The sequence below is a fragment of the Lepisma saccharinum genome, chromosome 2 (assembly GCF_977018435.1).
Source record: "Lepisma saccharinum chromosome 2, izLepSacc3.1, whole genome shotgun sequence".
In the NCBI taxonomy this organism is placed as follows: domain Eukaryota; kingdom Metazoa; phylum Arthropoda; class Insecta; order Zygentoma; family Lepismatidae; genus Lepisma; species Lepisma saccharinum.
In genome coordinates, this window is record NC_139230.1 from 25147955 (window position 1) to 25163141 (window position 15187).

General features: G+C 37.6%; 1 protein-coding gene across 5 annotated transcripts in view; it reads right to left on the bottom strand.

The window, feature by feature from the left end:
• Positions 1 to 304: 304 nt before the first annotated feature.
• Positions 305 to 15187, bottom strand: part of LOC145983958 (uncharacterized) — a 95993-nt gene continuing 81110 nt past the window's right edge. For all 5 annotated transcript variants that reach the window (XM_083117165.1, XM_083117164.1, XM_083117166.1 and 2 more), the window contains one exon: positions 305 to 4163. In XM_083117165.1, coding sequence (XP_082973291.1) covers positions 1453 to 4163 — 2711 coding nt within the window. In that variant the 3' untranslated portion in view covers positions 305 to 1452. The remainder of the gene's footprint in view (positions 4164 to 15187) is intronic.

The following is a 15187-nucleotide window of genomic DNA, read 5'->3' on the forward strand; positions in this document are numbered from 1 at the left end:
AAATATTCCATGTTCCCATACTTTGTTCAACTTTTAAACTTATACATAACATAAAGCATTTATGATTGGGAAAAGAGAGACGCGGTAGTATATAAATACGGAGAAACTAGTACTCACTTTTATCCGCGAAGCTGTTTTTTCTTCTTTTTCGATTAATTTCAGTGGCCACTGCCACCATCCTCGTTGGAACTTGCTGCCCAAGTTCCAACGAGGATGGTGGCAGTGGCCACTGAAATTAATCGAAAAAGAAGAAAAAACAGCTTCGCGGATAAAAGTGAGTACTAGTTTCTCCGTATTTATAAAGCATTTATGTATCTGTTTCATGTGTTCATTCCAACAGGCCTAAATTATTCTTTTCTTAAAACAAACTACACATTGCAAGAAATGGAAAAGCAGATCATTTTACACTTTAATCTGCTTTCTTTTGCAGCTAGTTAAGGTGAACCCCTGAATAGTAACATTGTAGCATTAGAATTCGGAGCATGTAGATGAAAAATAAAACTTGAAACCAATCTCAAAAACAACAGTAAGCATTGTAATTCCCAGACATCCAAAATGATTTTCATGATTGCAGACAAACATACCCTCCTCAAAATCTACTGTAAGCCCAGTAATCTTAAGACAGCCAAAATACTTACTACACTGTTATTTAGACTTGTTGCGGTTGCACATGTATGCACACACACACACGCGCACACTAAATCACTCTCTCTCTCTACTTTAATAACAATATCAAACAAAAGCTGAATGCTTACTGTCATTCTGAATTTAAAAGGAAAACTGTAACAAAAATGAATTTCATTGGAGAATCTTTCTCTTCTAATTAATCAATATCTGATTTGAAATATTTTTTTACATTGTACACAATACATGGCAATTTATTTCTGATTTAAGACCTTCATTAAGATATTTTTAATAAATACTATAAAGAAAAAAACTGAAAACTACAAACATCACAGACAATTGAACTAAAGACATAAAAGTTACCATTAAAAGCATATGTATTCAAGAGTTCATAATAAAAAAAATTAAAAAAGTAATTTCAGAAATTCATATTTTGTAAATATACAATTATCTCTAATAACTTTACAACGAAGGAAATCATTTTTTAAATTTACAGTTAACCAATCATAATATGTACAGTCATGGAAAAAAATACTTCCCCAATAGAGCCTTTATACCAGTAGACTTATGGGGGAAATATTTCTTTCCACAACTGTACATGGACACAATTCCAATATATTTTCACCATATCCCCTTAATTGCAACAGCATATACTGCATTGTGTATTATAACAATTAAAAATCAATTTTAGCACACAAAATAGAGACCTATTTTAAAAGCATTGTGCTCAATTGGAAATTGCTTTCTTGCATAGTTAATGCAACTTACACCAATGCCATCAAATAGGTCCCTACACATAACAATATACATTAGTAAGAGAACCACTAACTACCTTTTTTTAACACTGTGTCCTTTTGAACTCTGTTTACCACTCTGGGTTTTCTTTGATGGCTTTTCAATTTTCCCACTTCTACTTTTCTTTGGTTCTGGTGACACGCCACAACATGGACATCCTTTTTTTACATGGCCTCGAAGTGATGATCTTCTTGATAGCCTTAAACTGCTTGCTTGAGTTTGACATGAACCCTGTACAACAGTACAGACACTATCCTGACTACCTAACTGCGATTCTGACTCCAAAAACATATCTTCAGTTACAGTGCTTGCTCTTAAAATATTCTCACTAGATGGATGACATGATGTTGGGGAAAGAGGTTCTTCATCAAGTGAAGCGTCCACTGATTTTTCAACGTTTTCATTTTTAAAACTACAGAGTTCACCTGAATTAAAGGACTGAGACATTTTCTTGTCACCGCTTCTCAATCTTGTTTCTGTAATATTCTTAACAGAACTTTGAGGAGAAGTAGCACTTGCACTCTGCTGCACTTTCTTATTTCTAGAAACATATTTTCTCCCTGATTTAATAGAACACCCATCACTCTCTGATTTGCTTGGCACAACATCTTCCAATACAGCAGGGTTCTTTCTTTTGCACTTCTTCATTAATTGTGGTTTCTTTACCTCTTGACTGCTACTTGATTCTTTCACATGTTCATCTGAGTTACCACTACCTAACTTATCTTCCTGAAATTGTTTTTTCAAGGATTTTTTTGATGTACTGTAAGTTTGGATCGTATTAGACACTAATGTACTTTGAAATATGTCCACACCATTTGTGCTGCACAGTGCAGATGTTGCATTATTATTTTGTAAATGTAACGGTATCCCTGGTATGGTAACTTTTGCTACTGCTGGTGGAATGAAACTAGTTTCCAAGGAAGAATGAATACCTTTTGGTACAACTAGGTCATCTTCAGTTTGTTGGGAAGATACAGGACTTAACTTAGGTTCACTGAACAAAGACACTTCCATATCATGTCGGCTGACAATGTCTTGCATATTAGAATTTGAATCCCACATATCGTCTCCTTCCAGACTATCACTTTCCTCCTTCATATGCATACTTGTCTTACTCATTCGAGGTTTCTTGGTAACAGATGCCAAATCTTTACTACCAGAAGGAGCCTTCTTCCCATATGTATTAGTAAATTTTTGAGCAGCTGTTGGCATTGGAAGTTCCTGGATAGAAAGTGATGTATCAGATGGAAATTCACCATCTAAGGTAACATCAAGAACTGGTACAGGCGATGGAATGGTCACTTCAGATGACAATGCTACTGTTGTTACAGTCACTGGATCGTCACTACTCGAGGAACTAGACACTGTGCTCGTCTCTGTATTGCTACCCTGTAAAGCACCCTTTGAACCATTTGAAGACAAACCAGAGAAACTAGGACTCTTTTTTGGACATTCAGACGAACTTAAAGCAAGTTTTGCTTGCCTTGTTAAAACCATGCTCTTTGCTTTTCTTTGTTCCCCTTGTCTTTCACTCACTTTACGATACTCTAATAGACCATGATGGTTCCTTACAGAAACCCACTTCTTATTATCTCCTCTTTTTCGAAAAGGAAACTTATTTTGCTTGTCTACAGAGGGGCTGGCCCGATGATGAGCTGAAAGAACACCATTTCCTGAACTTCCTGTACTTTCCTGTGAGCCTTCTAAACTACTAGATGATGAATCTATAGACCTGAACTCTGAAAATGGTTCTGATGCATCAATACTTTGACCACATGAAGTTTCAGATGCAGGTGGTGAAGAACCATGAATGGTTTGATCAAATGATAAGGAAGGGTTAAGGTCCAGTAACAAGTCGGCTTCAGGAAATAAATCACTTGTACTTGGTTCATCTACTCCCAAATCTTCACATTCTTCAGATAAACTCTTCTGCAACCGAAGCTCCTTCTCCAATGTTTCAGAGCTCCTTTCAGATTTGTCAACACCACTCCTGTTTCTTTCACGTTTCTTTATAGATTCACGTGCTTGGTAAGATATTGCTGATTCTTTAGAAAATGTACTTAATTTCTTTTTGTTGTTGCTTGATACATTTTGAGATGAGTTAACTTCCTGATCTTCAGAACACTGAAGTCCAGTTCTATCCAATTTTGACCCATCAGCTAACTGAATAGATGATGCACTGCCTGAAGAATCTATTTCTATCTGTGTTCTAATCATTGATGATGATACAGACACTGGTTTACCTTGACCAACATTCACCCTCTTTACAACAGGTGCGTAACGCCAGGGTGTTTCAGAGCTCTCTGATGGCACAGCAGTAATTTTTAATGGCACACGGTAATTAATATCTTTTTCTTGTTCCCTGCTGTGATCACCCAAACCTTTCAATCCTAGAAAATTCCTTAATTCTGAGGATTTGACAGACTTACTATGACCTGCATCTTTAATCAACAAAGATGTTGAGGTACTTGCTTCTTCTTCAACATGCTGGCCTGCATTCTCTCCCTGAACTACATCAGATGATGTATTTCTGCTTGTTGTTTCGCATTCCTGGATCTGACACTGAAGGAGATTTTTCTGCGATTCACAACTCTTACCATCTTCACAATGTCCTTGCTGACATGCAGACTTATCTTCAGTATTCTTCCCAGTTTTAGATTCCAATGGACATGACTTTGAAGCCAGTTTTTTAAACTTTACTTCTCTGGAATCTTTCGGCAGCAATGTGCAGCTGGAAGCACCTGAAATAAAGAAACAAGCATTTTAAATAAAGATAGAGCATACTATAATTTAGTGCATTTGGAAAAAAGCATCTACATGTACCTTGTATGTACATGTACCTTTGATGCATTTTAAAGTTAATTTATTAAAAATTGACTGTAGTTCTGTAATTTCAATGCTACTATTCACTGAATCATCAAAAACAAATCCACATGATTTAAGTTTGTGAAGATGCACTTGGGATCCCTCACTGTATTTAACAATCCATCTGTTGAAGTAGAAGTGTTTGTCACCATTACTGCCTTCAGGGCAGCAGTTCAATGTCCTATGTTCAGCTGTGAGCTGAAATCAGAGTTCATGAGCCAATAGGAGAGGGCTCAAAAATTGTAGTTTCATGTAACTAAAACAGTGTTCCCAATTCTCCTTAACATCTTAATCCTTTCATTCCATAAAATACTGGGACTCAAAGAACTTCCACCAGAAAGATTTTATCAGAACAATCCAACTGAACTCCAGGAGAAATGAACTATTTCAGTCACTTTCACCAGGATTAATTTCTTTAAGAAACATTGAAGTGTTAACTAATGCTTGACAAAAAATCTAGATGATGGATATTGAATCCAGTACTACACCATTTTGTTAGTTTTATAGATAGTGTACGTTAATGACAGATGATTCTGGTAACATTTTTTAAAAATTAAAAATATATTAAGTAATATAGAAAAGGTGATTTTTATTTATGGTAAATGGAAATGCTATCAATTAAACATCCAAGCATTAGTGAATTGTATGCAATGTAATTGTTACAGCAAGCTTTGGATTGTTTTGTGGAGTTTCAGTTTTCCATTACAAACAAAATGGGCAAGTCCTAGGAATGTGTAAAATAATTTGATTCAAATATCAGTCTAATGGAAAATCACACTTCACAAAGACCATAACAACATACACACACACACACACTGGCTTCCAAAAAAATGAATGGGAAGGAAAAGGAGAGTGGGGATATTTTCTGGAAGGGGGGCAGTTGCATCTAATCTCAAAGACCATGCATATTTGGATTAAAAGAGCATTTATTCATCTAGCTTTTCTTGTTTGGTCAGGGGATGGACTGGTCAACCAGATAATCCACCCCTGACCCACCCCCTTTCCTGACTTTCCCTGCAACCTTCTTTGTCCCAAAGGAACAACAAACTTTCCCTGGATTCTAATCAGCATGGAGAATAACAAAATTCTTCAACCTTTCCAGGTCTTTGGCAAAATGTGGATTTCCTCCAACACTCATGAAATACACATGTGTGTGTGATTGATTCCACACTAAATCAGGCTGATTTTGACCTTGATTGGTAAGAGGTGGGTTCCTGCATAGCCAAATGGTTAGCACTCTCACCTTTGGTGCGAATCCCAAAAATTCTGGTGTTCACCCAGCATCATGAGAAAAATTAGGGAGCTATTTGGAAAGAAATAGCAGTGGGCTCCGTTACTGAAACCAGAGAAGAGGAGGGATGGGACTATGCACCGACCATGCACCCAATGAAAAAGTTTTGGTAGACATATATCTATCTACTCTACTATTATGACACATCCTAAAAGAATTTTATTAAAATATCAATTTTTTATAATAACTATGGTTATTTATAATATGAATTTTTAGATATCCATACCTCAGAATTGAATAATTTAAAGTTGTGAACAGCATATTATTTATTCAAATACTACAGCTAATTTATTGACAGTGCCAATAGTTTAAGGAACTGTAATGGAATGCATTATCCTAAAAAAAAAACAATTCATCTCTGAAATACTGCTAAACACTTGTCAGTAATCTGCAGTAAACAATCAAATTTTATCAATATGATTGATCCCTTTAAGGAGCAATTTGTCATAATAGATCCTACTAAACTTATGTGAAGAAGGATTCATTTTTATTTGATTTCATTCCGAGTATGAACTTGCAGATTGGATAATGCAGGAATAGCATCTTATAAGCTTGAATTTGCAATGATGATGATGAAGTAATGAATTGTATAAATAGCAACAGAATGTTCAAAGAACCATGATGGAGATCGTGAGTTGATCACTTATTGCATTTGGTCACTGAGGTGGTGCAGCATTAAGTTTGTGGTAGTTACACTTCTCTTTTGGCATTTCATAACTAAATTTACCATGGTGTACATGAATCTATACTTTGTTTCCCCATTCAAAAGATTTATCCAATTTTGCTGTTAATAAGATTACATGTTTGAACACTAGGGAATAAATGCTTTCTGTCAGAAAAGTTTAAGAGAAACCAGATGCAAGAGAAAAATAAATGAATGTTCATAAAGCTCCTCAGTTCTCCTGTCTTGCTCATCTTGTCATGACCCTTCAAAATAACAGAATGGCACCCAATTATTTTCAATGCTTGTCATTAAAAATAAATATATATTATTACATGTACACTAGTGACCTTACATAAAAACAAACAACATATTGGTAATCAGCACTTCAAAATTTATAAAAAAAATATTGAAAAACTCCTTAAATTTTATTGCGTAATGTAATTAAATGTTATTTTTTTTGATATAACGTGTTATCCACTTTATACTACACAATGCCCCAGTGGACTGACTACAAAATTCCCCGACTTATCCTACAATATTGCTGGTCTCTCAAAATTCCCAGATTTTCCTGTTTTCTCAGCTTTTTCAAATCTCTTTCCACTGTCTGTAAAAACATACATGCCATGATTCAATGCAAGTTCCTTCAGTGTAAAAGAGGCTTTAACAATTTTATACTCTTTGAAAATGGAAAAATGCTGATTTTAAAAGTAAATGTTGAGGACCTCCATGATGGAGTGGTTAACACAGCAGATTACGATGCTGGGGTCCTGGGTTCGAATCCCAGCCTGGACATGGGTATTCATTTTTCATCATATCATCACTCATCTTCATCATCCCAATGAGCCAGAAGTGTCAGAAAAGTAACACTAAATAACAAAAATCATATCAAATATAAGTAAATGCAAGTTACAGAGCTACTTCTTTGTCACATTTATTCTCTCTCTCTCTCTCTCTCTCTCACACACACACACATACATACATGCAGATATATATATATATATATATATAATGGATAAAAGCAAGGAGGGCCAAAAGGGCTAAGTAAAAATCAAATAAGGTAAAAGGAAACACTCACCGGACAGTAGGAAAATTCAAAATTTTCGCTAATTTATAGCATCATCGGTGTGAGAAGAAACAGAAGACGGAACCGGAAGTTGGGGTCCTGCAGAGTTGCCAGGTCCCCATTGAAGAAGAAGCGGTGCGTAGAACGAAAAAAACACTGTTTCGTCACCAGGCTCGTCGTAAACTGTGAGTGGGGAGGATGAGTTGGGAGGGAGGGCGGGAGGGTGGTGGGTGAGGGTTGGGCATTACTGGGTGGCCTTGTTCAGGCCAGGTGGAGTGGTTGCACTCATGGCCGATATATAGGCCCTTTCCCATCCTATGCAAACCTCTTCATGGGCCAACTTGAGCAAGAGTTTTTGGCTACCCAACCCCTCCAACCCCTCCTCTGGCTCCGCTTCATCGACGACATCTTCATGCTCTGGACACATGGAGAACCATCCTTGTCAGCCTTCCTGGACCAACTCAACCACTTCCGTTCCCTAAAATTCACCTGGACACACTCCCCCAACCAGATCACCTTCCTGGATGTGGACGTGCACATCGAGGGAGGACACCTGACTACCTCCATCCACATAAAACCCACCAACCACATGCAATACCTACACTTCTCCAGCTCCCACCCGTTCCACACCAAAAAAGCAATTCCATTCTCTCTGGCCCTCAGGGGACAGCGCCTTAACACTTCACCCACCTCCCGCCAGAATTATAACCTCCGCCTACACCAGGCCCTGGTTAACCGTGGATATCCCTCCATCCTGGTCACCAAGCAAATATCACAAGCTGCCTCCCATACCACTACCACCAAGAAACCTGCTGCCACCAACCCACCTGCACTCATCACCCAATATCATCCCCACCTCAACAAAATCAGGCACACACTGCACTCTCTTCTCCCAATCCTCCACAGTGATCCCGAAACCAAAAACATATTTCCCGACAAACCCAGGGTGGTTTTCAAACGCCCCCCTAACCTCCAAAACATCCTGGTCCACAACACTCCTTCACCACACATCCAACACCCCCCTGCCCATAAATGCAACCGACCCAGGTGCAAGACCTGTCCCATCCTCATCACTTCTCACACCCTCCAGGTGCACACGGCCACTGGCAAATTTACCCTCCATCCCAAAGGGACCTGCCATGCCTCAAACCTTATCTACATCCTCACCTGCAACATCTGTGGTGATTTTTACCTGGGGGAAACATCAACGGCCCTCAACCTCCGCATCAATAACCACCGCTCCTCCACCCACAACCTGGACTTCACTGTCGCCGTCCACACCAACCACCACAACATCAGTTTCAACGACTGCTTCCGGGTAGCGATCATCCACCTCCTACCCCAACCAGCCAACACCTCTGTTCGCAAAAGATGGGAAAGGGCCTATATATCGGCCATGAGTGCAACCACTCCACCTGGCCTGAACAAGGCCACCCAGTAATGCCCAACCCTCACCCACCACCCTCCCTCCCAACTCATCCTCCCCACTCACAGTTTACGACGAGCCTGGTGACGAAACAGTGTTTTTTTCGTTCTACGCACCGCTTCTTCTTCAATGGGGACCTGGCAACTCTGCAGGACCCCAACTTCCGGTTCCGTCTTCTGTTTCTTCTCACACCGATGATGCTATAAATTAGCGAAAATTTTGAATTTTCCTACTGTCCGGTGAGTGTTTCCTTTTACCTTATTTGATTTATATATATATATATATATATATATAATGGATAAAAGCAAGGAGGGCAAAAAGGGCTAAGTAAAAATCAAAGAAGGTAAAAGGAAACACTCACCCGACAGTAGAAACATTCAAAATTTTCGCTAATTTCATAGCATCATCTGTGTGAGGAGAAATAGACGGAACCGGAAGTTGGCCAACTTCCGGTTCCATCTATTTCTCCTCACACCGATGATGCTATGAAATTAGCGAAAATTTTGAATGTTTCTACTGTCGGGTGAGTGTTTCCTTTTACCTTCTTTGATTTTTATATATATATACACACACACAGATATATCAACAATGGCGCAGTACCAAAAAGTATGTTAAGGTAGTACTGTGAGATCACAAAAGGATCAGTTCATGGTTAAATAAAATTAACAGCCCTAAAATAAAGAAGCTGTGGATTAAGTTGTAGAGCAAGGTATGTATAATTATGAAAAAACTGTGAAGAGTGACAAGTTAAAACTTCATTTACACTTACTGATTCATGAACATGCTGAATTGCTCTCTTTATACCAAATAGAGGGGTGACTGGCACATGTCAAAATACAAAAAATTGAACTTTATGATCTATTTTATGAATAGGGAGAAAACTGTTTTGTTAAACATTTAAGATGTGCTCCCATAACTGGCACTGAACTAGTTCCAGAGAAGAAGTTACACTAGAGAACCATAATTTTTAATTGAATTATGTTTCACAAACCTTGATTCATTCTCTCTCCAAAAGAAATATATTATTCATCTTGTAGTTTATGGTTGCTACAAGCATTTAAACTTTTGGAGCCCAAGGCCATTTTCACATGTAACCCCCTTGATGCCAGAGCAGATTTTGAGCAAAATACAGAGTTTTAATTAAATGAGTGTACATCGGAGGCTAATTGCCCTAGAGAGATGAGTGATATACCATTGTACACAGAATGAACCAGAGATTCAGACTATGTAAAATTTATGCAAATATGGTGTATATGTGGTGGAGGGGAGGGGGAAGACACTCAAAATTCCAAAATTTCCGAAAAAATGGGGATTTCCCCTCCCCCCAAGAAAAAAGTACATGACAGTGTCGACATGCACATGGAAATTATCGCTGCCATGTAAGGAACACAAAAATATTTGCATTATTATCGTATGACCAATGTAACGCGAGTTGTACCCCCAAAAGGAATGGTCAGCATGCCACTGATTCAATCTTCAAAATGCAGTGGTACCTTGAAATGACTGTGGCTCAGAGGCTAATTGCCCTAGAGAGATGAATGATATACCGTTGTACGCGGAATGAATCACAGATTCAGACAATATAAAATTTATGCACATTCGGCATATATATGGAGGGGGAAGGGGGAATCTCCCAAAACATCATTTTAAAAAAAAATGGGGTTTACCTGCCCCGATCGAGACGATCAGGCCCCCGAGGGTTACATGAGAGCGTCTCGATCGAGATGATAAGGCTCCTAAAGGTTAAACACACTTTTTGGGGAGATGCATGTTCCCTTCATCAGACATTTATTTTTAGTTTTAATAATAATAATAATAAATGTCTGATGAAGGGAGTGTGTGTTCTGAACTGTTACATCAAAAAGTATTTAAATGTTTGTAACCACTGTAAACTACAAGAGGAGTAATTGTACAATGCAAGCAATACATACAAACAAGAAAAGATATATGCTTTTATAAAAGTTACCTACAAAACCATGCTAGATTCCAAAGTTACCTACAAAACCATGCTAGATTCCAAACATTCATATACAGAAGTTACTAAAGGTGCATGAATTTACATTCTCAGAATAAATTCCAAAACAGAGCAGTATATTCCCTTTTAGTTATACTCAAATTACAATTTATAAAATTTAAATGAGGTTCCTCTTTCTTTCTATATCCTATCTCAATTGTATGCTTGATTTACTAGTTTAACAATTTCATTATCACAACAAAGATTGCCATTTTCAAAGACAGAATTGTTCCATAAATGCAACATCACTTTCTGAATTAATGAGGGGGGGGGATGCCAGGAATTCCCCCCCACAAACATTTTATACAAAGCAAAATAAAATTATTTTTATCCCTGCCAGGGATGTTTTTACCTCCCCCTCAAAGAAATTTACCATTTCTTAACTGTAACAAACACAACCAAAAAATCATTTGTTGTATTGTCATTAAAAAATTCCATGCCAAAAAGTATGCAGCCTTGTGGATTAGAGGAGAACCATTCTGCAACTGACCAACCCCACCTAATACCGTATTTACTCATGTATAGTGTGCACTTTTTTCCAAAATTTTTGCTCCCAAAAACTGTGGTGCATATTATGCACGGGATAATTCGAACAGCCAACATGAAACCGTACAGGGTCATTCCATGATTTTGGGACACTTGCATTGATTTTTCATGTTTATGGAACCCTATCATGTTATATATCGTTGGAAAGCTTAAATCCTGGAGTTCCTGAACATGGTAACAGTATTCCATTCAAGATAACAACACTAATGTGAAATGCAGTTGAAATAAGTTCATCACAAAATGAAGGAACGTTCTGATTTCTATGGTGCTTTGGATGAAAGAAAACATAAGGAAAAAGAAAACAATAATTAAAATGTATTACTGGCCAAATAATAATATATATATATATATGGAGTGTGTAAATTCCTGAATGGAAGAAATCTTGTGCTGCTAATTGCTAGTTTGAAGGTCCTGAATGTGCTTCATATAAATGTTACATTAGTCATGGAAAAAGTATATATTTTGAAGGTTCTTTTTTAAGGAAAAGTAATGAGCAAAATCACATATAAAAGTTTGAAGGCCATTTCACACGATTTTTCACTTTATAATGTTCTGCAACACCAAGAAAAGCAGTGCAACTCTGGCAGAATTTGAGCATGCACCTTCTCTCACAAGGGATGCATATCAGCAGTATTTGTAGGGCGAGAAATAGTAGAAAATAACTTCCTGAGCACTGCAAATCCATAATGTAATTTTCATCTCGCTTTCTATTACTACAGAATAAATAAGGTGGTTAAAGAGTGAAAGCTTTGGGATGCTGAACACAGTGGAGGGAGAGGGGGAGGTGGCATGAGTTGGAGACATTGTTTACACAAGAGGATATTCTCCTCTTGGTCCACATAGCAACAGCTTTACGACCTACAACTAAGAAAGCTATTTCTTGAAACTGGATTGTACTGCACATTATATACGAAATATAATTTTTTGTAACTTTTACCCATCAAAAACCAGGGTGCGCACTATACACACATAAATACGGTATGTACTCAAGGGTTTATAGAAACTTGTAGGTGTTTAAATGGATATTAAGTTTGAACCTGGTAATGGAAAATTAGATAAGTTTTCGGTGTTACTAGTTAGATAGCTCTTTTTGCTTGAGTTTCCTTAGAATTTAAGTACATGGTTTCTAAATTATGTCATAAAACATATTAAGTAAGATTTAATGACTTAGGTTAGAACCAATTTTCAAGGTTAGAACTGCAGAGCAATAGTTTAGTTTACTGACTCGTAACACATATACATATTTGCATCTACCAAAAAACCAACCTCCCAAAATAAAAAATATGCCACTGAGTGAGCCAACTGCACCAGCAGGGGGGTGAGGGCATTTGCCCACTCAAAATATTTGGAAAAGAATATTGTTTTGTGTGATTTACAGGCTGTCAGGAACAGCAATTAACTGCCATGTAAAAAAAATGTTTCACATGAAACATTAGAACCATGTTGACTGCCTTAACTAGGGGTGTGCAGAACGAAAAAAAAATGGTCAGGATGGGACTGGAAAGAAGCATGTTGACTGCCTTAACTAGGGGTGTGCAGAACGAAAAAAAATAAATGGTCAGGATGGGACTGGGAAGGAAATGTTAATGTTAATAATTCTGACTTTCGGGACTTAAAAAATCTCAATTTCCAGATCAGGTCAGAAAATTTTCAGGACGGGAAAATTCTAAATTTACAGGTGCGGTGAAAATCTCTAATTGTACACAAAATTTCCTCTTCAAGTGAATGGTTTTGCACTTCTGAAATAAAAACTGTTAATTTCAAGTAATCTCAAGACATTTTAGTGCAGAAAATATCAAGAATTAGCCTCTTTTCTCAGCTGTTTACAAAAAATTAGCATCTGACCTCGATAATTCACAACCCGTCATTTACAATTATTACTTTATTTTCCTTACAGTAGGCCTACCCTTCGGCATGTATAAAAATATGGATCAGAAGTACCTCTGTTTGATATCTGTGCTTTGTGAAAAGTAAAAAGAGACAAATAACTGTTCATCAACATAGTGATAGAGGTTTATGGCAAGGAAGTACGGCAAATTCAGTTTCTATCTAGATAGCAGGCTGGAGTCTGAATTTATGTACAAAGTATTTTAAATTCAATTTGAATTTTAAGTTTTGTAAAATAATAATAATAACAACAATATAGCAATAACAATAACAACAGAACCAACAACAATACAAGTTTCTATGACTGAAGGGCAAGATATGAAATCTTACTATGCCCCCCCCCTTTCCAGAGAACAAATCCTACAAAAGCCCTTGGAGTGGAGTGGGCTCCCCCCCCCAAGCAAAAAGTTTAATTCGCACAGTGATTTGGATGCACATATAAACAACCTAATCTGGGCACAACATTGAAAGGGCAGACTGTCACAAACCATGTCAACGTGGAGAATGACAGAGGGGCAATACCTCCTTTAAAAAACTTTGGACCACCTGGTTCTGGATGGTAGTACTGTATGAACAAAAGTGTCATCCGCCGTGCATGGAATATGATGACCATGAATTTAGGCTCAACTAGTTTTGCCTGGAAGTGCAGTTTACTTCAAGAGTAGTGTTTCCAACTCTTTCAATCAAGTTACAGGATAAGAAATGATCATATGCTGAGGATTAATCCTAGTAACTTTGGCTGTTTGCAGCTGCCTCAGGTTTGCTTTTCAAAAGAAGAGTTCAACAAAGAACAAATGCAATTTGAAACTTTTTGATTATAAATATTTTATTAACATTTAGTACTATTTTTTTTCCATTTCAGAAGGAAGATGTGAAGAAAAGAACGCCTTCAGAATTTTCTTCTTATTTGAATGCCTGACACACCACTCTAAAAACATAGGTCCAGTCCAAATTTTGCAATATAAAAATTAGAAAGGCTCAAGATTTATAAATTATTACTTTTCCAGTCACCCCCTCCCTTACCTCCCTGACCATTTAGCACATTACAGGTGCTGCTTTTCATTACTGGATAAGTGAATGTGCTGAAAATAAGATATTGAAGTTATCAGTAAGGTTTGCATGCCATTCTACCAAACACAGCAATGAGCACATGGAATGAGAAGGCTATGCGAGAGCAAAGGGTGGTGGCAAGCACACACAGCCACAGTTTTCTGCTGTAAATATGAGTTCATAGTCTGTGGGGATGAAACGTGTTTTCAGTCTGCCACTAAGAAAATTCCTGAGTAATGATGAAATAAAGATCAGCTCAAATACTGAACATACATTCCAATAAAAATTTCTAGCCTTGACTCAATAGTTTGGCTATGACGGTTAAGTCTCTCTCAGATGTTACACAAAAAAAAGGTGGTTGGATACGTGGAAAGAAGGAAAAATATATATATCATATCCCAGCAACATGACACTCTTCTACATTTCCACCAACTCATATGTTGTTTCCTCAAGTAGCAGTTATCACATTGTGGGATCAGCCACTGACCCTGGTCACCTGATGTGACTTAATGTGATCTTTTCTTGTAGGGTTAGGTCAAGGAACACATCTATGTACCACCCCTACCACAGGACCTGAATGATCTGAACACTGAATTACCCCTACAATTAGCATAGCCACTCGTAATCGGGTGTGGGCAGAAATGGACTACAGGCTAGAGAGAATTTGAATTTTTTAAATCCACCTCATGCACAGATAGGCTAATCAAGACTGGACCTGCAGTTTAAAGTGGGATCCAAACCACTATGTACGTACTTCCACCAGGTATTGAACTTAGGACTCCTTGATAACAAGGTGATGATACCACTATGACTTCAGGGAGGCCCTGCAGGCTAGGTGGACATACTGAACACTGTAAAATATATCTCCGAGAGAGTGTCTTCACTTGATGTATGGTGTAACTGAACAGTTTAATAATCCAGATTTTTTTTACATCTTCACAGACTTTGTAATTACCCTG